Raw genomic sequence first — 24,883 nt, forward strand, 5'->3', positions numbered from 1 at the left:
GAAGAGCCGGCAGAGCTAGACAGGAAAATCCTGCCATTTTAGTGTGTTGAGGTGCTCAGAAAGCCGGGAATGTTTACCTTGGAAAAATGGAGAATTTTAGGGAACTGGATTTAATTGAAAAATATGTAACAACAATCTAGAAGGACCCAGGATTATATGTTTCTACATAACTCCATAAGGCAGAACTTGGCCGATGTTCCACCATTGAGAGCTGTCTGAAAGTGGAAGGCTGTTATGGGGGAGTGGGGATGAACAGATATGAGAACTCTTGGAACCCTAAGAAAACATCCACAGACCCAGTTTAGGAATGCCTACGTTGTACTGCTTTGGGTGTTCGTCCTGTACTCATGTAACTATAAACTCAAAAGTAAACTTAAGCACCAAAGTCACATGTGGCAATATTCAGTCATTAAGTGGTCATTAAAAAAAAAAGAAAACAACATGCCACGGAGCAACCAAGTCCGTGCGCAACGACTACTGAGCCTGCGCTCTAGAGCTCGTGAACCACAACTACTGAGCCTGCGAGCCACAACTACTGAAGCCTGTGCACCTAGAGCCCGTGCTCCGCAACAAGAGAAGACACTGCGATGAGAAGCCTGCACACCGCAATGAAGAGCAGCCCCCACTCGCTGCAACTAGAGAAAGCCCGCACACAGCAACAAAGACCCAATGCAACCAAAAATTATTAATTAATTAATTAATTTTAAAAAATTGAGTATACGAGACATTTTTAAAAAAATAAATTTACTTGATTATTTATATTTTATTTTTGGCTGCGTTGGGTCTTCGCTGCGGTGCGCGGGCTTCTCATTGCAGTGGCTTCTCTTGCTGCAGAGCACGGGCTCTAGGCGCACGGGCTTCTGTAGTTGTGGCTCGCAGGCTCAGTAGTTGTGGTTCGCGGGCTCCAGAGCGCAGGCTCAGTAGTTGTGGCACACGGGCTTAGCTGTCCGCGGCATGTGGGATCTTCCCGGACCAGGGCTCGAACCCATGTCCCCTGCACTGGCAGGCGGATTCTTAACCACTGCACCACCAGGGAAGCCCCCTCAATTTCTTTTTAAAAACATAAAAATTAAAATTTTTATTATAGAACTATCACGAATCCTACAAAATCTAAGTGAAGATTCCAACTTGGATTCCAGAACTTTGGACTTGTACTTGCATTCTGAACTTGGTCACAACAGTCACATTGCCTGCCTACCTCCCAGAAAGGCTCTCCACTGAGCAAAAACTGCTCAGTTTGCAGTGAAATACAATGCAGACTGTCTTACTTAAGCTTCGAATTGCAAGAATGGCAGGGGCCACAGACACCAGCACCATCATCCTCTACAATCACTCTTCATCAGTCACGTTTCATTAGCCTTCGTTTAACCTCTACGAATCTGTGGGAAAAGAAAATATAGGGCTGGGAATTAGAATAACAGAAGTGGGCTCTGACCCAAGGTCTGCAACTAGGTATCACTGTGATTTTTTCTTTTGCAAGCACGATTTTCTTCAAGTCTCCTTCACAAAGTCACTTAGAAAAGTTAAATCCATCTAACACATGTAAGCCTTTATTATTATCTCTGACCTCCTCCCTTTGCCTTCACTGCATATAAGGCATCGCAGCAGTCTTGGCCCTGGAGAGATGAGTGTGGGTAACAGCTCTCAGCCTGAGAGGGTGTCTTTGCCTCCCAAAGTTAAATATAAATGATTGGGGGCTATCTGCTGCTTTGGATCATATTTACTTCTGCTCTTGCCACTGATATAAAAACCAAAAGTTGACTATATTTAGCTGTTTTATTTGTTTTGTTTCCCTGAGTCAGATGGGAACTATTTCTTCCTACTCTATTCCTCTTCCCACGTTGAGAGTTTCCCAAAGGCAAAGATCATTTCCCTTTTTGGCCATTGGAGCTCTCTGATGATAAGAACTTGTCCTTCCCTCACCACCCACCATAACCCAACCTGAATGGGAAATCTCTAGGAATGGGACCCTTGTCTTTGGGCTTTGCTTCAAGAATCAGGTGCGATTACTCAGTCACAGGAGTGAGACCCAAGGGAGTGGACCACTCAGTCAAGGGTAAAAATAGCTTAAGATGTCAAAATTACCTTCTAATAACTGATTTCCTTGGGTAGATGTATCAGACAATGGGGCTTTTGTGGTGGTGAAAAATTCAGAGGGCATATGACAGATCCAGATTTGTACACTGATTTTGCCACTTATTAGCTATGTGATTGTGCAATTTACCGACCAATCTGGGCCACATTTCTTGTCTGTGAAAAACGGCAACAGTGCCCACATTCTAGGCTTGTTGACAGCATTAAATGAGATGTACTAAAAGCCTTACCACAGAGCCTGGCATGTAAGTGCTCATTAAGAGTAATTGTGAAGGGCTGCTGCGGAGAATGAAAGGGACTGTGTGTGTGGAAGAGCTTCAGTATCTTCCGGCCAATTAAGCAGCAAGGCCTGACAGAGCAGTCAGATGTCCTTGCTAAGGATCAGTGTTCCGCATATCACAATCCACCGCCTCTCAAGAGGCCTCGAGCTACCAACGACCGGGGGCTGCCCGGAGTCCCGAGTGAGGAAAGGCGGCCAGGAGCCAACCTGGCTTCTTGCAGTAAGGGCTCTTCAAGAAGGCCCTATGCATTTGGGCTCCCACTGGGGCACAGCCGCGGGCTTCAAGGCCTCTTACTTACCCGGGAATGGTAACAGTCCTTAACGGCAGCCAATAACGGCTCACCTGTGGCCCAGACACTAGCAAGGGCGGGATAATGTCAAACCTTGGATTTTGGAGCCCACGCCCCAAACCCTTGACCTGCATTGAACTACAATTCCCAGCATGCCACGCGGCCGCCCGGGTGGTGGAAAGTGGGCCTCGCCAACCTTGGGCCGTTCTTTCTTCCCGCGCGGCCGAACTCCCAGAACTTCCGGGTAGTGCTGGCTTCCCACCCACGACAGCCTCCCCCTCTTGATTTCTGGGTATTGTAGTCCATCTTGTTCCGGTTTCCAGGGAATGACCTTCTCCTAGTTACGGATACCTTCGCCACAAAAACTACAAAACCCAGAATGTCGTGCAAGTTCCCCTCGTCCAATAGGAACCCCCCATGTAGCGAGGCGCGGAGGCCGGCTCTCGCAACTCAAGATGGCGGACGAGAGTGATACAGCAGTGAAGCCGCCGGTACCTCCGCTGCCGCAGATGATGGAAGGGAACGGAAACGGCCATGAGCATTGCAGCGATTGCGAGAACGAGGAGGACAACAGCTACAACCGGGGGTAACAAGATCCTCGGAGTCCAATTCCCATCCAGTCCCCCACAACCTGGGTCTCTGGGGTGCGGGGAAGTCATCGGGAGCTTAGTGTATTCCCACCCCCACCTTCTTATTGGCTGAGACATTAGAATCCTGCCTGGCGATTGGTTGCTGTCTTTGTCATGTATCAGGGGTGGGTGGTTAGTATATTAAGGCCCAGAGACATTCAATACTTTTATTATATACAAGTTCTTCTGTGTAATGTTCCACTCGTGTGGCTCAGGCGCGTCCGAGGAAAAGAGCATGTTGGATGATGGTCTTCAATGGCACAACACAGGTCAATCTAACAGTGCAGTTCAAAAGGAACGTTACTTATAAGGTGTTGTGTGAACAACGTGATTAGCAGTAAACGAATAATAAAACGTTTCACTGCAGTTCACCTTCAATGAGGAAATTCATCAGGCTATACCAACCATAATTATGTTGTAAAATATCACTACTAGAGAATCCCAAGATATAAACTCACCTTATAAACCCTGCGTAATTACTGTATGATAATGTTTGGATGTATACCGTGTCTGTTGCTCCAAATAATCCATAAGTTTCCTGAACAGCACATAATTAGGTCTTCCAGTATCTTTGCTCTGTTAACTTTGCGAAGTAGCCTGGAGCTTCAAGAAATTGAGTGATGGTGCTTCCTTGGACAGTGTTTGGAAGTGGGTTTAATACTGCATCTCCTGTACTTGAGGGTCTTGCCTACTGGTAACTGTTTCTCGGGTAGAATAAATGCATCAGGCGTTTGAGTGTTGAGCTTCCAAATCAGTGTTCAGTCTTGCAAGCCACACCCTATCATTTCTCTTTCGACATATTGTTACAGTGGCTGGCGCTGACGCTCACTCTCCCTATCTATATTTACATATGTGTTTTCTAACGGAAAGTCATGAGAGACTGTTTTGGATGTATAACTTTGGCTGAGTCTTCGGTAGTCTGATTTTCATAGCCATCCTGTCATTTGCTGTATCGGTTGGTGGTAGTTCTGGAGGTAAAAGTAGAAGGTTGAGATCTTTGGATAAACTTTAAAGAGAAATTCTGCTACCTTAAGGTAGTGGGAGAACAAAGGATTATTTAAGTGGTTTATAAGTGGCTTGTGATGAATGCTTAGGTTAAAAGATCTAGCTTTATGTTCTTCAATCAGCTTTAAAAACCACAAGAAGAACGAAGGGGAAAAGGAAGCTTGTCAAATTTGGTTTTTATAGGACTGTGTTCTTTTGCACACAGATCTCATGTAATGAAAGCCTTGTTTTGAAGTGTGAGATTACTGAGAAAGGAAGAGCTGAGAAAGAGGAAGTAGGAACAGGAAGGAGGGAAAGTGCAGCCCTTCTGAGTAGAGATTCCAGTCATATGTGAGAGTTCTTGAATTCGAAATTCGTTTCAGAAGTGAAAGTACGGCTTCATCTTTGCTGTGCGTGTAGTTGCTTTTAGTTTTCAATGCTAAACTGTTGCCTTGACCAGTGTCTGTAGCTCGTTAATTGGTTTATAATCTATGAATCACTTTGCAAGACTGTTTGGCGGAAACTTCTGTGTTTTATTTAAAGTACAACAAAGTGGTAACCTAAAAAAAAACCTTTGGAGGTGTGTTGTTGTTGTACATGGTTATGGTCTGGGTGAACAAATTCAGTTTTTTAGCAACCCGAATCTAGAGATCTGTATAAATAAGTTTGGAGGTGGCAGGTGAAAAACAGAGGACCCAGCCTGGAGGACAGAGTCTAATTCTGACACTTAGAATCTGGGATGGAGTCAACATTTTTCCATTAATTGTCAGAGGAGACAGTTTTGGGAAGAAGCTGTGTGGTATGATGGGAAAAGCATAGACTTTGGAATCATTCAAACCTGTGTTCAAAGCCTGGTTCTGACACTTAATAGTCCTGTAACCTTGGGAAAGTTAGTTAACCTCCAGTTGTAAAGATTAAATGAGATAACATCTGAAGCAGCCTTCCCCCTTCCTTTTATTCTTCAAATCTTCCCTGTCCTCCTTCCCCCAGCTTGCCCCCCCATCACATACTGTATTTTTTTTGTAGCTTTTATCATGACAGTAGTTAAATAACATTCATGTCCAGTCAGTGTCTTACCTGCTGTGAGGTGTCTCAGAACAGGGATCCTGTCTTTGAGATGCCTGGCAGTTAGTGGGCGTTAATGAGTGTTTGCTGGATGAATGAATGACCAATGTTGAAGTTCGTAGCCCAGGGTTAGTGGAGCTTCATTTCTCCTTACTGAGGGGAAGGATGTCAGATTTTCTTACATGTACACTTTCTTTTCCCAAATAAGTCTCGTAAGCCTTACTACAGTTTTTGTGAAATAATCCACAGATATCAAGGATCCTTCAATTTTTCGTGGAAGTTTTCCACTGTTTTTTGGCTTCTTGAAATTTTTCTTGCCTTTACTTAATATTAGTTTAAATGTTTTCAAAAGTGATAAAAGAATTGAAGGGGAATATCTCCTTTTTATGCTAACAGTTCTAAAAGACAATATGCTATAAAAGTTAATGATAGTTCCAACTAACCCTGGTTCTCTTGGGCCTTTCAGGATGGGCTCAGTGCTTTACACTAATGAAGTGACATACGTTCATGCACTGGAATAATAGGAAATACAATTCTGCTAGTTCTTACATCCCTTCTTTGTGTAGAAGTTTAGCTCTTGATTTTTTTAGTCGTGTGTTTCTTCCATAATTAAATATTTGGTGAGTATAAATTTCATGTATACGTGTAAGCACACATGTGCACATGTGTGCACATACAGTATATAGGTGTGTGTGTGTGTGTGTGTATGTATGTATCTGCCTGCAGTTTTTCTATCTGCTATTTTTTTTTTTAAATCCACTCAACAGGAAAGAAAGGAGGATAGCATTCCACCCCCACCCCCTCCCCAGTAACTTGCCTGGCATAAGTTACCGTGAGCAATTGAGTGGAGAGTCAGATTAAGATCATCTTTATGCTGTATCCGCCTGCAGGTCATGATTCATCTATGGGTTTAATTTGCTTGTTTGGTTTTTCCCCTTTTTAAAAGTTTAAAATTTTTGTGTTTTTTTTTTTTATTGGAGTATAGTTGCTTTACAATGTTGTGTTAGTTTCTGCTTCTTTGTTTTTAGTGAGAGACATCGCTAAAGAATAAACCTTATCAGCTGGCAGTAGATTTTAATTGTGGGGTAACAAACAAGTAAAGCTTATCTGGGTGTTTTGGAAAGGGAAAACTTTTAGACTATTTTGTTTGTAGGATTCGTTCCTAGAATTTATTCTGCAGTGTCATCGATACCACTGAGATGCTGGGAAGCCATGGATCAAGAATGCTTTGTTAAGGGATGTCTGTTTCCCATTCTGTTCTCTTACTCCATGGGGACAGGTTAATATGGGTTCTTAAAAGTTTTCCTCACTTCCTAATCATGAGATATTATCCTTTATGAAGAAACTTAAGAGAAAAGAAAGGTCTTTTTGAATGGAATTCCATAAAGCTATCCTTACTTGCTTCTGTTTTATTCTTCAGATTCTCCAAGAGTGGTTCTTTCCACATTTATTTGATGGCTTATAGCTGTATCTGGCTCTTAGAAGAAGAAATCTTTTTAGTTCCTTTTTCTTAATTTCTCTCTTCAGCTTTTGGTTTTTCAAAACTAGATCAAAGCAGAAATGAAAAGAGAAACCTCATCACTGATATCAAATAAGTGTTCTAATTTTATTTCCCAATTAAGTGGCAATTAAAAAGAAACTAATCAAGAGCTGCTTCAGAGAGAAGGGACTGGAGAGCAGAAGAAATGAAAAGTAAATGAGAGCCTATTTCAGGGAGACTGCTGTTCATGGCAAACCAGTTTTGCTGATTTTTCACATTGTTTAATGTGCTCACTCTAAAATTTCCCAGCTTTACTAAGTCTGCCATTAACCCTTTCCCTGCAGAGTCCATAAGTTTTGGGACCATAAATTTAGTAACTTTAGGAGGATGCTGCTTTAGCTCTTCCTCTTTAACCCTTTATCTGAAATCTCTGCCCTGCAAGCCTCTCTTCCAGTTCCCCAAGGATGGTGCTCTTGTGATTCTTGCATTTAAGGCACACAAAACACTATGTTCTCTCTTGAGAGCACCAAAACAAAAACGAAACTAATATTCTTCAACAGGGTCGGTACTTGCTTCAGAACTGTTTCTGCTGCTGCTTTCTTTGAGAGGGAGCTAAGGAGGGTTCACTGTTGTTAAGTGTTCAATAAATGTTCTCTGTTGCTAGCATTACTATGTGCTGGGCACTGTGCTAAGCCCTTTACATGGATTATCTCATGTAGACTTCACTTATAAAGACTGATTTAGCTTTTGTAATGAGGCTTGGGATTTGCAAATCCACCTCTCCCTTTGACACCCAGGAGGATCCATTCTGAACTTGCTGAATTTCTTTTCCCTACTACATTGACTCCTTCCTCCTGACTCTGCAGCAGTGTGAGTCCTGTCTTTGGATGCATTCAATAACCCATGGACTTTCCCAAACTAGGGAGCTAGTTGGTGATGGAGGTGACTGGCCCCTTTAAACCGTCCTTGACAGACTGATATCTTTTTCAGAGTTCATGCCGGTATGTGAAATTGCTGCCAGCACTGAGTCACTGCTCTGAAAATTACTGAAAATGGTCTCTGAACAGCATTTGACTTGACTAGGAGTTGCCAGGTTACAGTCTAGCTCACCAAACCAACCCAGAGTATGTAGAATTTACATTTCTGTCTCATTCCCATTGTAAACTACTTAGTGTAGCAGAGCTTTTGTGACCCCTAAAAAACAATTTTCCTTCATGACAGGAATTGGCTTGTTCACGCTCAAAACTCTGGCTAACTATCCCAGGGAGGGCAGAGGGTGGCAGTAAAAGCAGTCTTTTGTAATCCCTTCTCACAACCTGCTGTTCTTTTGACAGGCCTCCTGGGTACCTTGATGGCGGTGGTAGAGTGTTTTTATTTTTACAGTCATTTAGGACTCACAAGCAGTTTTTTATAAGAATAACTGATTGGTGGGAGTTTGCAGAGTTTGGGGGATTGCATTAAGTGATCCTGCAGCCGCAGCGTGAGGATCAGCAGCTGATACTGATTGATGCCACGTGGTTTCCACCTGGGCCCCCTTGTAAATGCCATTGCGTTCACCTGGCTTTGGGCCTTCTGAATACTGTATCAATAGGATTGCTGGTGAATCATACCTCATGAATAAATTGATTTGCAGAAGGGGAGTTCCCTGGTGGTCCAGTGGTTAGGACTTGGTGCGTTCACTGCTGTGACCCCGGGTTCAATCCCTGGTCCAGGAACTAAGATCCTGCAAGCCACTGGCATGGCCAAAAAAAAAATAATAATAATAATAATTTGATTTGCAGAAGGATTTCCTGATGTCTACAAGTGGAATCAAAAGGATGTTAGAGGCTAGGATTTATTAAGTTTCTCTGGAAATTTTGAATTTTAGCCTAAAAAAATTAACTTCCAGTTTTTAGGGGTAGAAAACAGGTAACCGAAAGTCGTGAATTTTATTTTCTGAACTCTTTTTTTTCTTTTGATCTCATAATCAAAACTGAACCATGGTCTGTGTTTAAGACATCGGAACCATTCGAAGTGGTTAAAGTGGAGCTTTTTTGTTTTAACTCTTATAGAAATAGAACAGGTCCTAAGGAGGGAGAAGACAATGAATAAGAAAGTTGATAATTTAATAAGAAATTTGATAATTTAAAATCTCAAACAGTGGCTCAAAAGAGCACAGCGTCACCGCTGCTTTCATAGAATGTTAACACAGCTGTCCTATGGAAACACTGCTAAAGATGTTTTGCTGACCCTCTTTTGGGTTCTAGCTTTTCAGGGTTTTATTTTAGTGTGTTATGCCTGGAAAGCATCAGTCAAGCACGTATTTGCTGAACTCTCAACTGTGTGCTCAGCATAACTAGGGATGCTGTGGGAAACAGCTGTGAAAGATACAGTCCCTATACCAGGAAAATTTTTATCTCATTGGGAAGCCAGGCAGCAACACATTATATATATAAAGTATTAAATTGTGTGGGAGATCGTAATCTTAAAACAGATGGACATCAATGAGAATGAGAGCTGGAGTAGTCAGGGAGGCTTTCTGGATAAAACATGGCTCACTTTCCTCATTGCCTTTAATGTCTGCTCCTCTGATACGCAAAAATTTGTTTTAGGGCTTTCGAAGGTTCTCAGATAAATTCTCACAGGGAATGAGACTTCAGCGTTTGGGGAGGAATGGGCCAAGTGGTTAGATTGGTGACTTGTCCCTGGGTACTAGTTGGTTAGTTGATGCCTCACGTCCCTGGGCCTTGGTTTCCTCTTCTGTAAACAACAGGTTAAGCCAGACGGCCCTGAGATTCCTTCCAGCTCTGGTGATTTAGCTCCCAGGATAACAACTTTCTGTCCCTCAGCCACGCACCTTTGAGTGGATTTTGTTATCAGTAGGATTAAGAGGAGGCCTGTGTCATGGACCTGCACTGCTGCCGTCATCTGGAGGTTGGCTGCTCGAGCTGCTCCTCTGTCAGCCTGCCCTTCCCTCCCACCAGCACACTCTCTGGTGCTGCATTCTATTTCTAGAAATAAGTACTGAAGTTCATTTTCCATCTCCTTCCTCAGCCCTGACTTTATTTTGTTATTAGTTATCTATATTTTATTTTTGGCAGCATTGCGTCTTCATTGCTGCACACAGGCTTTCTCTAGTTGCGGCGAGCGGGGACTACTCTTCATTGTGGTGCGCAGGCTTCTCATCGCGGTGGCTTCTCTTGTTGCAGAGCACGGGCTCTAGGCGCGCGGGCTTCAGTAGTTGTGGCTCGCGGGCTCTAGAGCACAGGATTAGTAGTTGTGGCACACGGGCTTAGTTACTCCGCGACATGTGGGATCTTCCGGGACTAGGGCTCGAACCCGTGTCCCTGCATTGGCAGGCAGATGCTTAACCACTCCACCACCAGGGAAGTCCCCAGCCCTAACTTTATACCAGAGCATCCATAGGATTTCTTATATGTTTGAACTTAGAATATTTTGACCTTCATTTAAAAATGACATTTCTTGATTACTTTTCTTCTCTGTTCTTGGTTTGTCATTCTGCTCATTCATCCCATATTCGCTAGGTTGGTCGTTAATGACTTGAGTTGATCAACTTTACTTTAGAATGTACATTTCAAAATTTTTATGTGAATTCCCATCTCCCTTTCCACTGCAGGCAGCCCCTCCCCCCCCCAAAAAGGGGGCAAGTTTCACTAATTCTCTGCTCATTATTTTGGAACCAAATGAACCAAAGTTAGACTTTGATTTGCTGTATTCCAAGGTTCTGGCCAACCCCTTTGAAGTATGTTAAGGTGACTGGCAGGTTTAGAGAGATCTCTGAGAGATTTCTGTTTTAATTTGCGGAGTCCCAGCATGCCCAGGGATACTCAACCAGTGGGTATGGACTCCAGGTCCCTTTAAAAATGAAGCCAAAATCTTTTGAGAAGGACCAGCCTAGCTTTCGTGGGGTCCTTTGGTTTGGTTCTTCCCAAATCCAGATTGAGGCCATCCTGTGAAATGGTATTGGCTTCCTAAGATGCTTCCTAAAGACCTACTCTCAAGGCCTCTGAGCTTGGTTTCTTATGGATAATTAAAGGTATTATAATCACCTGGAGAGCTAACCCTACCTGTGCTCCTTGGAAGTCTCTTCTCCGAGTCAGTTGTCTTCCTGTTTGGGTTGTTGACTGTCAAACCACGTTGAGCTCATAGTGTTCTCATGGATATGGCTCAATACCTGGTAGCTCAGTGACAGTGACTTTTTTTAAACTTTCCTTTGTTCTTCAGGTGTCTCCGTATTCTTGATGTACAAATTGAGACAGGATCGTTGCTCAGTAGCTGCATGTGCAAATTCAAGCCAATCCAAGGAAAATGAAAGTAGCTCTCTGGTTTTAGTTTGGGTCTTGGAGTTTGCTGGGCACTTGTATTAATAATGCATAAAACAGAACAAGAGTTCTACCCAAGGTCTGTCCACAAAAATGAGGTCCATAAAGAGATGGCTACACGGAAGTGGCTCCACTGAATAGCAAGAGCAAAGGCAGGAAGGGAGTTTTTAGTGATTTTGCCTATTTGTGAAGATGTCTACAGTAGGAGGAAGTAACTTCTTCTATTTTCCTGATGAGAAATTGTGTTTAGTAAGTATTCAGTTAGTTAATATGCAGCAGTTCTTCACTTTAACCTTTTTGATTCTTTTTTCCATAAAAACAGTTCTTACGGTAATTCATATACAGGGACCAGATAATTCATTCCATAAGCTGAAATGAATAAGGACTTATAGATTGTATCAACAGTGGAATGCTGCTTTGTCTCCTACCATCAACCAGCTTTTTGTTTTTTTTAATTTATTTATTTTTGGCTGCGTTGGGTCTTCATTGCTGCACGCAGGTTTTCTCTAGTTGCCGTGAGCGGGGGCTACTCTTCGTTGTGGTGCGTGGGCTTCTCACTGCGGTGGCTTCTCTTGTTGCGGAGCACGGGCTCTAGGCACACGGGCTTCAGTAGTTGCAGCACGCAGGCTCAGTAGTTGCGGCACACGGGCTTAGTTGCTCTGTGGCATGTGAGATCTTCCTAGACCAGGGATCGAACCCGTGTCCCCTGTATTGGCAGGTGGATTCTTAACCACTGCGCCACCAGGGAAGTCCCCATCAACCAGCTTTTAAACCTTATAATGCTGCATATAATCCGGAGACTGAAGTGAGAATGTCTCTGGAATCAGAAAACCACACAGGGTTGTCATAGGCTGCGAACAGGCCTGTGCACAATAACAAAATTGAGATAATAAGAGGAAAGCTTTATCTTCAGTCTGTAAATGGCTTTATGGTTCCTATTCTTTGCCATGGCCTTGGGGGTTTTGCTGAGCATCTGGTTTTAAGGCGTTTACCTTATTCCCCCTCTGAATGTTATTGGTCTTCCTTCCGTGTTATGCCTTCTGTGTCCCATTAATATGGTATCCAGGAGGTGCACTTTCATCTGGATGTCAGAACCTTACACTTCGACCAAAGTCAGGACCTTACTTGCTCTCCCTGACTTTAGTCTTTCTGCAACAGGGGCCTGGTGAGAGGCCTGGCCTCACGGGTGCAGGCACAGTTATTCCCGAGCAGGGAAGTAAGGGTGGATGAGCTAGATGGGAACTGAATGTGATGGGCCGAGGGGAAAGCGGGGCTTGATGCCTTCCAGAATAAGAAGCTGCTGTCACTGTAGGCTTTCAAGCGTGGGAGGGACTCATGGAAAGCCATTTTCACAGAGGTGCATCCCACTGCTATGTAGAGTTTAGGAGGAGGCAGAGAAGTTGTGATGTCAGGGAGATCCAGGAAAGGCTGGAGATAACTTTAGTCCAAGTGCAAGGTTGTGAAGTCTGGATGCAAGCACTCCTAACCAGGACTAGGACAGGAGAAATCTGAGGACATTCTGCAACGGGAAATAGCAGCACGTTGCCTTCTCCCTATACAGTACCACGTGCTATGAGATGATAATTAATATTCATAATAACTCCAAGGCACTTTAAGACCATGAAGCCTTTCTGAATTATAAAATAAAGCTTAAATGATACTTACCATATGGTATGTAAAATGTATTTTATACTGTTTGAATTCTTTGAAAAATTGATTATCTAGACTGTACAGCTAAAATAAAACCCTGCACTTAGCTGATTCTGTAGATTAGGGTTCACTGTACCCTTGTGTTCAACTCCTAATTTAGACTTTTTAATGGAAGATTTCCAGGGAGGATGGCAGAGTGATAGTCCGGCATTACTCCCAGTCTGACAATGCCCAAATCAATTTAGACATGGCAAAAACCAACTACAACAGTAAATTAAGGGGCTTCCCTGGTGGCACAGTGGTTAAGAATCCGCCTGCCAATGCAGGGGACACGGGTTCAAGCCCTGGTCCGGGAAGATCCCACATGCCGCGGAACAACTAAGCCCGTGCGCCACAACTACTGAGCCTGTGCTCTAGAGCCCATGAGCCGCAACTACTGAAGACCGCGCGCTTAGAGCCCATGCTCTGCAACAAGAGAAGCCACCGCAATGAGAAGCACGCGCACCGCAATGAAGAGTAGCCCCCGCTCACTACAACTAGAGAAAGCCCACACACAGCAACGGAGACCCAACACAGCCATAAATACATACATACATACATACATACATACATACATACATACATACATACATAAATCTATTAAAAAACCAGTAATTAGGAAAGCAACCTGCAAGCTGAACCTTAAAATTCATCAATAAAATGAAGGAAACCCAGAATCAAAACTATTATCCTAAAATCAACAGGAATTGGGAGAAAACATTTGGGAGCGAATGAATGGAAAATGTTAGCAAAACCCAGTATAATATGTGATTTGTGTCTCAAAAATATTGAGAGACAATACAGAAAACGATAATGAGAGCCTGTAGGAAACTGTTAAATGTGGCTAAGAAACTGTTTTTGCTGCCTTCATCGGGTGAGTCACGCAGAGGGAAAGCAGCATGAGAAACCCCCATTCCTGTGGTTCACAGGCACACACGTTTCATGTAAATCTCTTCTTAGCAGGGGTGGCTGGGTGTTCATTGTTGTTGTTTTCCCAGGATTCCTAGTGCCGGGTTTTGCCGGTGGTGATCACCCAGTCTGAGCCGGCTGGTAGTTGTTCTCAGTCCTACAGGCCTGATTTAGGCATTTCTCGTGAGCGTTTGGCTATTTTGGACACAGATCACAGCAACATTAAACTGCCTTTTTCCTTGTTCCTTCCTCCCTTTCCAATACTGCCTTGTGCTTTAGGTCCAGATGGGTCAACTCAGAAAACCTAATGCATCGGGAAGGTGGGAGTGGAAGTGAGGGAGAGTTTCCAAAAGACCACTTTGGGCTGTCATCCCTTTAAATTCCAGGCTCTAAGGAAGTGTTGGTGGTATGAATGCCCTGTTAACAGTTATCATTTGCCTTTGCTGCCAGCAGCCTGGCAATCTAAAGAAAATAACCATTGGAATTCCCTGACTGTCCAGTGGTTAGGACTCCACGCTTTCACTGTTGTGGGCCCGGGTTTGATCCCTGCGGGGAACTAGGATCCCGCAAGCCACGCGGCGCGGCCAAAAAAGAAAGAAAATAAACCGCATAAAATAAAAACAAGAACAGAAGAGGTCCTTTCAAACAAATAGGCCATCCCTTGCACATCGCTCCCTCCCTGGGCTCTGGTGGGAGTGGAGAGGAGAGCTGTGTCTGCTGTGTCCTCCAAATGCCCCTTCTGGGGCCTGAATTCTCTGGTCTGCTTCTGAAGCCAACAGGCTTGATTAAGGAGGGTCTGGCTCTACAGAAAGCTCTTTGTCAGTGTAGCTCAAAACAGATGATTTTTTAAAAACCCTGCATCAGTATTTACTTTGTCTTACAGTGGTTTGAGTCCAGCCAATGACACTGGAGCCAAAAAGAAGAAAAAGAAACAAAAAAAGAAGAAAGAGAAAGGCAGTGAGACAGATTCAGCCCAGGATCAGCCTGTGAAGGTAACAAGGAGGCTCTGTTTTCTGGTGACAGAGTCGCTTTTTCAGATGAGAGGGTGTTGGGGTAAATGTATAGGAACAGTGTAGATTGACAGTCTCTGCTGGTATTACTTCGAGAGGGAGGAGTTGGATCCCTCTGCTGCCCTCTGCTGCCCTAGACCTAGGTGATGAAACTGCTATCCTACCTTAAAAGGCACAGCACGTTAGACATGGACTCCCAAGCGTGGTGCCCCCTCAGAATTTATAAGTGCATACCTGCATGGAGTGTTGTGCTACGTGCCATAGAGTGATTCCCTTGTGACAGCCCCTGTGGCCTAGAGCAGTGGTTCTCGGCCTCTTCTGTCTTCAGTCCCCACCACTATGAGAATGAAAGGCCTGTTCCTATTAAGGCAGACCTTTATATATTGAAAGCATTCTGTTGATGCTATAGTTATTGTAATGAGAACTGAGACTCCCACAGAGCCCATTTCTGAGTTCCGTAGTTGAGAACCACTGGCCTAGAGCTTGCATCTGAGACTGACACACCGACACAAAACCCAGAAGTATGGGTAAGGATTGTTTTGTTTCTTAAATAAAGCCACATTAAAAAAAGAAAACCTTTTATTTCAGGTAAGTGCTGTCCTCTTCAGAGTAGGCCCTGGAGGAAGCTCAAAACATATCCATAATTCTTGTAGAATTGCCTCAGTTTACAAGCCTCACAAGAAATCCAGTCTCATTCCAGTATACCCACCCCTTGCTTTATGCCTCGAAAGTCATATTCCAACTTGAATCTCCTACCTTATTGAGATACGGCTTCAAGTAATTTTTTTGATATTTTCAATACCAAACCCACTGTGAAAAAAAAAATACTACCATTATTGACCACCATGCTGGCCAGCTAGGTTCTTGCCAGGTACATCGTTTAAATTAACCCCAACCTTCAACTTCTCTACAAGGTAGGTGGGGGGGGTCTTCCCATTTTAAAGACGAGAGGAGGTGGTTTACCCAGGTCTTTCAGTCAGGAATCCTAGCCCAAGCCCATGCTTTGGCTTTAGGGATTCTTGTTTGTTTCTTTGTTTGTCTGGGGGTGGGTGTTTGGATGACTCCAGGGGGGTTTGAACTCAAACCTTTATCAAAATGGTTCACTTTGAAATTAGAAAATCTCAACAAAACACCATTTATATAGCCATTCTGTTTTTCTCTTTATGAGAGTGTTGGAATACATCGTAAAGGATTTAGAAAAAAACATAGCAAGAGGAAGAAAATGAAAATCATTTCTAGTTCTACCTCCCAGGAATAAGCAATATAAATATGTTGGTTTATATTCTCCCTTTCCTTCACAATTTAAATGAAAAAAAGACGTAGGAAAGTAAAAGTATTAGAAGTTATGGGTATTTGTATAATCTTAAGCTGGACATAAGATCCAGAAGCCATAAAAGAAAAAGTGACAAATTTCAAACTTCTCTGTTAAAGTCTAAAGGTAAACAACAAACTGGGCAAATACTTGCAATACATGACTCAGTAAATTTAAGATAATGAAATGAGTAGGCCATTCACAAAGAAAAAAATAAAGGTTTTTATATGAAAAGATGGTTAAATTTGCAATGAAAATTAAAGCAACATTTTTTTTTCCCTAGATTGGCAGAGATTAAGATTTGGTAAATCTGATGATGAGGGTCTTGAGAAACACGCTCCCATACACTGTTCACTGGGTTAATTGATATTCTCTTTTTAGAGAGTAAGTTGACAATATATATAATCTCAAACGTGCATCTCCTTTTACCCAGCAAGCCTCCTTTCTTAAACTTTGTCCTGCAGAGATACGTATTCAGTGAGCAAAAATAGATGTAGAAGAAAGTTCATTGCAGCATTGTCTGTAAAACTGAAGACCAAAATCACCAAAATGGCATTGGTAGGGGGTTGGCCAGATATGTTGTAGTCTGTGCATGCAGGGGATTCAGTTGTTGGAATGGGCAGGTCCATGTGACTGCGTGGAACGGTCTCTAAGACATAGTGTTTAAAGAAGAACAGTCAGTAAAATAATACTGTACGATCCAATTTGAGTTTTTGAAAATTGTGTGTGTGTTTGGAACTTGCATGCAAAAAAGTCTGAAATTATATTTGCCTCTTCTCACCCTACCTCCCAAATGTAAGACTGTTGATGACAAGGATTATATTTGAGGGATGGGTCTGTTGGGTTTTTTATCTTCTGTGTGTTTTTACATTTCTGCATTGTTTGAAATTGTACACTGAGCCATGTTTTGCCGCCAACCACCGTAAGACTAAGAAGAGGAGAAGCCCTGCAGGAAGCGCCTCCCTCTCATACTGCTCATCGTCAACCGCTCTTTCTCCACTTGTCCTACAACAGCTGACCTCTGAGGAGCCACACCCCTTCTTTGAGTTGTACCCCCTTAACTCTTGGACTTGAATGAATCAAAAGTGTTTATTAATATAATGGGCCTTTTCTCTCCCCAACTTTGTCTTGTTCAGATGAACTCTTTGCCAGCAGAGAGGATCCAGGAAATACAGAAGGCCATTGAACTGTTTTCAGTAGGTCAGGGACCTGCAAAAACCATGGAGGAGGCTAGCAAGCGAAGCTACCAGTTCTGGGACACGCAGCCCGTCCCCAAACTGGGTATGTATTTGCTTTCTTCCCCAGGCGAAGGCAAAGGCAAAGGCAAGGGCAAGGGCGAGGGATGTGCCTTAGCCATGCTGAGGGTTCTGTGCTGGATTTGTGAGGGAGGGCGAGAGAGTTCTGTTGTTCCTTGGTGGTAGTTTTTAGAGGATGGTCTTTACAGTGCAGTTCAGAAAAGACTGTTGTTCAGGGACCTTATCATTTCACAGTAACACATATTGAGAACAAATAATGGTCCTTTTAGTCCATCATCATCCAGTATAAATCTACAGAGAAAAACAGGGCATTGGCACGTGATGAGTGGGGATGTGTGCTCATGGACCTGTCTTCCCACATAGATTTTATGGAGAGACTTGTTTATCTGGGCAAGTGTTTAATCTGGAGTGGGCCAGTCCCCAGCCTCTTCCCCTTGTCTCAGACAGTGCGTGCTTAATAGATGCAAAATAATTTGACATTTTGCCTAACAGTGATAGTTTAATTCCACCTGGAATACCATATGCGGGTTTGGTCGGCACCTCTTTAAAAAGCTATGATGAACTCTCAAAGGGGTGGGGCAGGCAGAAAATAAAAGGATTCCAGAAGAGACTGGTTGTAGCAGAGTTAGAGATGCCTGCTGAGACTGAGTCACAGCTCACCTTGACGGCTGACTTCAGAGGGTGTTATTGACAAAGTTTTTGCAGTGGGTTGCATCATGCTCCTGGACCCATTGATAGCCCAGTTCCTATTTTCTATGTGACTGGGAAAGTAGGTATGTTGAAAAAAACGTGTGTTAACAACAAACATGAGTGACCTTCAGGCTGTCCATGTTACTGCTCCCCTCCAGTGACACAGTGAGATTTGACTATGTTTAGTGGGGAGGAGGGGGGCGAGGGCAGAATGAAAGCCTGGTGAGGGGAGAGGGGCAGCTGTGCCTAAGGAGAGTTGTCTACTCCAGAGTTTGCTCCTCCGGCCAGCAGGATGGACATTGCTTAAGAGCTTGTAGAAATGCAGAATCTCAAGCCCCAGACCTGCAGAATCAGAACGTGCAGGGGATTTGTGTCCACTTTGAAAGTTTGAAAAGCTCTGCTCTGGAGCAGATGCAGTTTGTAGACAGCTTAGTCACAATCCAGAAGCAAGCTGAGACGTGCCCCCCAGAGGGTGCAAAGCAAAGCAGTGCCTGGATGGTTGTGAGTCGTGAATCAGCAGCAGGCACTGTTCTAGAACCCTGCCCTCACCCATCCACCAGGTCTGTTGAGCTGCCCAGGTCAGCCAGGTCCCAGGCCGCTGGCTAAGCCCTCCAGCAAGGCTTTGGGTCACAGTAATACTATTCTTAGGGTATTACAAGTACGGGCCCCAGTGACCACTCCCCCACGAAGCAGCGGGAAGAATCAAGAGCCACGCGTTCCACCTCTGAGTGAATTGCACGAAGAGGCAGTCCGGGGTGGGGGGCTGCTGTGCATCTTGGCTGTTTTCAGATGGGGTTTTGGTTTGATTGTATTTTTCATTAAGAATTTGCAAATGGGTGACTTTGCTCCAGTCTTCATAGACATGGAACCTGGTGAAGAGGCCAGTTGGGATTAATGGGCTTCTCTTCTGCTTCTTTCTCGAAGCTCATTTACTCTTTGTTGTTTGCCTCAGTTTCTCCACCTGTATGTAGACAGTGCTCCTGTTTTGCTCTCAGCTCGTGAAAAAGCCACACTATTGCTCACAGGGACCTAGATGGCCTCGGGAAGGTGGAGTGAGGCTGTTTTGTTTCTTCTCGATAGGCCTTCTGGGCAGTGTGGTGTGGGGCTCTGTGGAAGAGTGATCACTCCGAGCTTCTGGCCAGTCTGCCTTTCAGGTCCACGGTCAGTCAGGTCCAAATAAAGGATTCCTTTGTGTCTGTGAGTCAGCCCATAGAGAGTACCACATTATAGGCATCAGCTGGTCCACGTGGCTGAGGTGTCACCCCAGTTCTGCTTCTGACTGTTCTTAGGGTAGAGTGATTTATAGCTTCTTGCTTTAATTTTTTCCACTTAAATGGGGGCTAATAATTGTGAGACTCAAGCATATCAAGTATACTGTGTTTGCAGCACTCCCCAACTTGAGGCAAGAGTTAGATTGTATTCCACTCAAAAGACTTAGAATTCTTTAGAAGTTTAAAATCATCTGGGACTTCCCTGGTGGCGCAGCGGTTAAGAGTCCTCCTGCCAATGCAGGGGACACGGGTTCAAGCCCTGGTCCAGGAAGATCCCACATGCCGCGGAGCAGCTAAGCCCGTGCGCCACAACTACTGAGCCTGTGCTCCAGAGCCCACGAGCCACAACTACTGAGCCCGCGTGCCACAACTACTGAAGCCTGTGTGCCTAGAGCCCATGCTCCACAGCAAGAGAAGCCACCGCAATGAGAAGCCCGCGCACCGCAACGAAGAGTAGACCCCTGCTGTCTGCAACTGGAGAATGCCTGCACGTAGCAACGAAGACCCATCGCAGCCACAAATAAATAAATAAATGTATTAAAAAAAAATCATCCTGAGTTCACCATTGAAAGGCCTGTAAACAGCCAGTGTCTTCAGCTGTGTAACAGTTCTTTGTGCTCCCAGATCAACTTTTGATCTCCCTTTTCAGACCATGTCCTTCTCCTTTTTCAGTCACCCCTTTTCCTACGCTAGTGGGGGGGTGAGGAATCCTTTTACTTTGCCTGACCTTAGTGGGGTGGAATCTGGCCGCTGTTAGATTAGTTTAAAAAGTAACTCTCCCGAAGAAAGGGAGAAGGCGGACTCGTACTTGGTTGCCCCAGGCCCTGAGAGAGGAGCTTCCCCACTTTGTCCCTTGTCCTACTCGTTTGGCTTAAGGTCTCCCAGATCTCACGTTCTTTTCTCCCAAGTCCTTCACAGGTGCACTGTGGCGCTTAGTTTTGGATCTCGGGTGTCCACAGGCAGAGAGAGAATTTGGGGGTAGAGTGTACAGAAAGAAACCCGTTGAAAGTCCAGGGTTTTCTTTCAGAGTTCCCAGTGTCCTCCTCAGCTGCTCGCTGGCTCATGGTGGCCTAGAGACAGTTGGCTGCATTCCTGCCATGCTCTGCAGAGCAGCCCACGCCAACTCAGCCAGAGGCGCTCAGGAGCCATTAGAAGGTGGCAGGCAGGCCGGTCTCCACCGAGCAGCGCAGGCAGGAGCCCTGGGCCGCTCTCAGCTTCGCTGGCACCCCAGACCGCGAGTCTGTTCAAAGTGCTTCTGCTTTCTCAGTGTTCCCTCTAACTCTGCTTTGTCAGCTATGTCTTGCAGATGGCACACAGCCTTGAGATAACCTGTGAGAGCTGGTTTGTCAACACATAGATTAAGACTTACCAACTGAATATTGTATAAAAGTTCACTCAGTAATGTCACTTGACAAGCACTTATTGAGTGCTCTTTGTAAAATTCAAATCTCAGGATGTCACTCCTCCCTCCCTTCCCCCTTAAAGACCCGTTCAGGATGTCCCACAGCCTTGAGGATGAAGTCCAGCTGCTGTAGTAGCTCGCAGGGTCCTCCACGATTGGTCCCCGCTCTCCTCTTCAGCCTCCTCTCCTAGTTTCCTTCCTTGCCCCCCTTCATCTCCAGGCCTTGACTGTGCTGTTCCCTCAGTGTACCCACCCTCCCTGCCCCACCCTGTCCACTCCTGCCTAATTCCTAATTATCCTTGAGATCACATCTTTAGATATTCTTCTGAGAGGTCTTTCCTGACCCCTCCCCCTCCTCCCCCTCCTACCATACTTCATTGTCGTGGACTCTCATTATACTGAGTGACAGATGCCTGCTTGCTTGTCCCTTTGGTGCCCATGATGATGAGGACCTGCGTCCGTTTCATTCTCCAGCTCCTGCCCCAGAGCTGGAGCATTCTAGGATTCTGTGAACACATGGTGAAGGCACAAATGGAAATGCTTGGTGCATGCAGGACCTAGTAACCAGCCTAAATGAAATGATTTGGCCTTGAGACTATTGTCATATAGTGGCAAAGACCACCAGTATCTTGTCCATGAAATCATTTAGGGAAAAAAAATTGATAAAAAGGTTCTGAAGTTTAAAGATGTCTTTTGGAGGGCTTCCCTGGTGGCGCAGTGGTTAAGAATCCGCCTGCCTATGCAGGGGACATGGGTTCGAACCCTGGCCCGGGAAGATCCCACATGCCGCGAAGCAACCTAAGCCTGTGCGCCGCAGCTGCTGAGCTTGTGCTCTAGAGCCCGCGAGCCACAACTGCTGAGCCTGCGTGCCACAACTACTGAAGCCCGCGCGCCTGGAGCCTGTGCTCTGCAACAAGAGAAGCCACTGCAATGAGAAGCCCGCGCACTGCAACGAAGAGTAGCCCCTGCTCGCCACAACTAGAGAAAGCTCGCGTACAGCAATGAAGACCCAACACAGCCATAGATAGATAGATAGATAAATAAAAATGTCTTTTGCAAAGGGTATAAATTCAAAACAGGATGGGAAAATTGATCAGCACCTAGACAAGACTAGAGTAGAAATCCTTGGTACTTTCCAAGGGTCCAGCCCTTGGCTTGGTAGGCTCAAAAAGTTATACGTGGCAGGGAATTGAAAGTGGATTGACTTATATTAAACCAATTCACAAGGGCTGCTTTATGAATTAATCAAAAGGCCAATTTCTAAACCAGGGAAAAAAATATATAACCTCTCTCCCAAGGAAACCTATTTGGGAGCAGCTTATAAATAAGAGTTAGCTGGATTCTTCCCTGCTATGTCCCCATTGTTGCCTGTACTTTGCAATTTGTGACCCTTAGCACGTTGGTAATGACTCATTTCTTGACTATTTCCCCAGAAGATGGTGCATCTTGTGAGGCCAGGGACCTTGTCTTTTCCCAGCTCTGTCCTGTTACACGATGTCTGACTGGTGTTCAGTAAATGTGCCGGGCGAGAGTTAGATGGTCAGTCCTGATGGTGTTGTCCTCAGCTCATGGCTGGATGCAGCCATTTCCACTACACCTGCCCCACGGATCCATCACTGGGAGGGTCCACAGCTTCCTGTTACACGTTAGAATGGTGTGTTTGGGCCAGGAGTCCGAATGTCAATAAAAGCATGAACTGAGTGCCTAGAATGTACAGAGCCTTGTGCTGGGAGCCGTGTACTGAGTGGTCCCCTGTAAAGACTCTCTTTTCCAAATGTACTAAACATTTCATTCTTCTAAGTTGTGAACATGAATGAGCTCTGAATTGTAGAATCTGCCAGGGCCAAATAATTCCAGGGGCCAAAATTAAGTGGCTGATTTGTCTGAGTTTATCAGATAGGTCTCATTTGGCTGGGGTTGGGAATCAGGGCTCTGTCCTCTCAGCACCCCCCGCACTTCCTACGTACTCCACAGGGGAAGGGTGTCTGTCCCGGGTGGAGATGTCCCGTCAGACGGTAACTTCCCAGCAGCGTGGTGTAGACTCAGTGATTCAGCCTGAAGGTGCTCACAGGGCTCTGTAAACACCGAGGGCCTGAGCTGGCAGCGGCAGTTAACTGGCCCACGTTGTTCAAAGCCAAGGCTGGCAGGGCCCAGAGTGAGCCTGGCGCCTGGACGCCATTGTCTAGCTCAGGAATAGGCCCAGTACGTTGGCGTTGCTGTTGACACAAAAGCAGCCTTGTTGCAACTCCTTATAAATCCATCCAGGTCGATGGGCCTGGGCCGGGGCCATGACAGCACTCTACACCAACCAGGAGGCAGGAAGCCAAACTAGTCAAGATAAATGTTTGTCATTCAGTAACCCAAGGGAGATTTAAAAGAATGTCCAAGAAACCAACCACCTTGGATCCCACTGATTGTTCTTAAGTTTGGCCATGAATTGGCCCTCAGCTAGGGGCCAAGGGTAGCTGGATAGATGGTCTGCAGTTGCCAAGAACAGAGTGTTCTTCACATGGAGGGCTCCTAGGGCCAGGAGGAATTTGCTGAGGTCAGTCTTTGCGCTGAGCCCCTTCCCTCCCCTAGGAGGCCAAGGGTGAGGCTCATGGCTGTGCTCTTCTTCCAGGGGAAGTCGTGAACACGCATGGTCCCGTGGAGCCTGACAAAGACAACATCCGCCAGGAGCCCTACACCCTGCCCCAGGACTTCACCTGGGATGCCTTGGACCTGGGGGACCGTGGTGTGGTGAGTAGGCCTGCGTGGGCCAGGAGTGTGGACCAGTTGCCACTTTCACGAAGAGGCCTGCAGTCACATGGAGACAGCTTCTACTAAGGCCTTCCGCAAGGGCTCTCTTAAGAGCTGAGCCAAGCAGGTCTGAGCAGACCCCCCATCTGTTGCCTCTGGGGCCTGCCCACGACTCCACATAAATAGCTCTTGGCTTCTCTGGCAGGTTGAGAGTTAACCCCTGCAGCTCCCCAAGGCAGATACCTTTTCTTCATGCTTTCATTTTTCTTGTTCATCCATTTATTCAGTCCCTTGTCTTAACGATAGAGTGGTTGGTTAGTTGGATGACATTCTTGGTCTGCCCATTCATGTACTTAAGTCTGCCACTCTACCCTTGGTGGCTCAGTTTCCTATTAAGCACTAGGGCGCTTGTTCCAGGAGTCCCTGCCATGAAAAGGATTTGTGAGATTAAACATAGCTTTTGGTAGTTTGCCTTGTCCTGAAAGGCTTGGAGCCCCAGGGTACTGGAGTTCGTCCCCACCCCTGGCAGAATACCTCTAAGGCAGCTCCTCATCTCTCTACAGCTGAAAGAACTCTACACCCTCCTGAATGAGAATTATGTGGAAGATGATGACAACATGTTCCGATTTGATTATTCCCCCGAATTTCTTCTGTGGTGAGTTGTAAGGGCTTCCTTATTAAGGTTCCAGAGCCAGGCATAGAGCAGAACAACGACAGGGCACCAGATTTTTCATCCCTGCTAAGAGCCGTCCTTTTATTTATTTATTTATTTATTTTTTAAAAATTTTACACTTTATTTATTTATTTATTTTTGGCTGTGCTGGGCCTTCGTTTCTGTGCGTGGGCTTTCTCTAGTTGCGGCGAATGGGGGCCACTCTTCATCGCGGTGCATGGGCCTCTCACTGTCGCGGCCTCTCTTGTTGCGGAGCACAGGCTCCAGATGCGCAGGCTCAGTAGTTGTGGCTCATGGGCCCAGTTGCTCCACGGCATGTGGGATCTTCCCAGACCAGGGCTCGAACCCGTGTCCCCTGCATTGGCAGGCAGATTCTCAACCACTGCGCCACCAGGGAAGCCCGAGCCATCCTTTTAATGACAAATTAGTATGCGATTTTTGAGTTTCTGCATCTGAAGGAGACTTGCTTCTCATGGAGCTTAGAATCGAAACCTTATTTAAGACAGAATGACTGGGTGAGGGATTCCTTTATGGAATTGGTACCCAGAAGAAAAGATCATCTGTTGTATGGTGACTTTATGTAAGAAGGGAGGGAGGGATGAGACCTGCTAAGATTTAAAAGAAAAGAGGTCGTTTTCTGTCCATTTCCTGAGCACGCTCAGTTGTATGAAAATGACCTTGCCTGGCTGGGCCACCCACCCTCCCGGGCCTCGTTTAATATCCGGGAAGGTAGAGGCATGAGGCCAGCACGGAGGGGGCCTGCCTGAAAGGGGAGGGAAAGGAAGACT

The 24,883-nt window shown here is 45.3% G+C and overlaps 1 protein-coding gene across 1 annotated transcript in view; it reads left to right on the plus strand.

Annotated features, from left to right (window-relative positions):
• Positions 1-3,099: 3,099 nt before the first annotated feature.
• Positions 3,100-24,883, plus strand: part of NMT1 (N-myristoyltransferase 1) — a 33,309-nt gene continuing 11,525 nt past the window's right edge. Inside the window, exons 1-5 of the mRNA XM_068529687.1 lie at positions 3,100-3,250; positions 14,626-14,734; positions 17,201-17,345; positions 23,304-23,422; positions 23,986-24,077. Of these exons, the coding sequence (XP_068385788.1) occupies positions 3,120-3,250; positions 14,626-14,734; positions 17,201-17,345; positions 23,304-23,422; positions 23,986-24,077 (596 nt within the window). The 5' untranslated portion in view covers positions 3,100-3,119. The remainder of the gene's footprint in view (positions 3,251-14,625; positions 14,735-17,200; positions 17,346-23,303; positions 23,423-23,985; positions 24,078-24,883) is intronic.

This window comes from Eschrichtius robustus, chromosome 20 (assembly GCF_028021215.1).
Source record: "Eschrichtius robustus isolate mEscRob2 chromosome 20, mEscRob2.pri, whole genome shotgun sequence".
NCBI lineage: Eukaryota > Metazoa > Chordata > Mammalia > Artiodactyla > Eschrichtiidae > Eschrichtius > Eschrichtius robustus.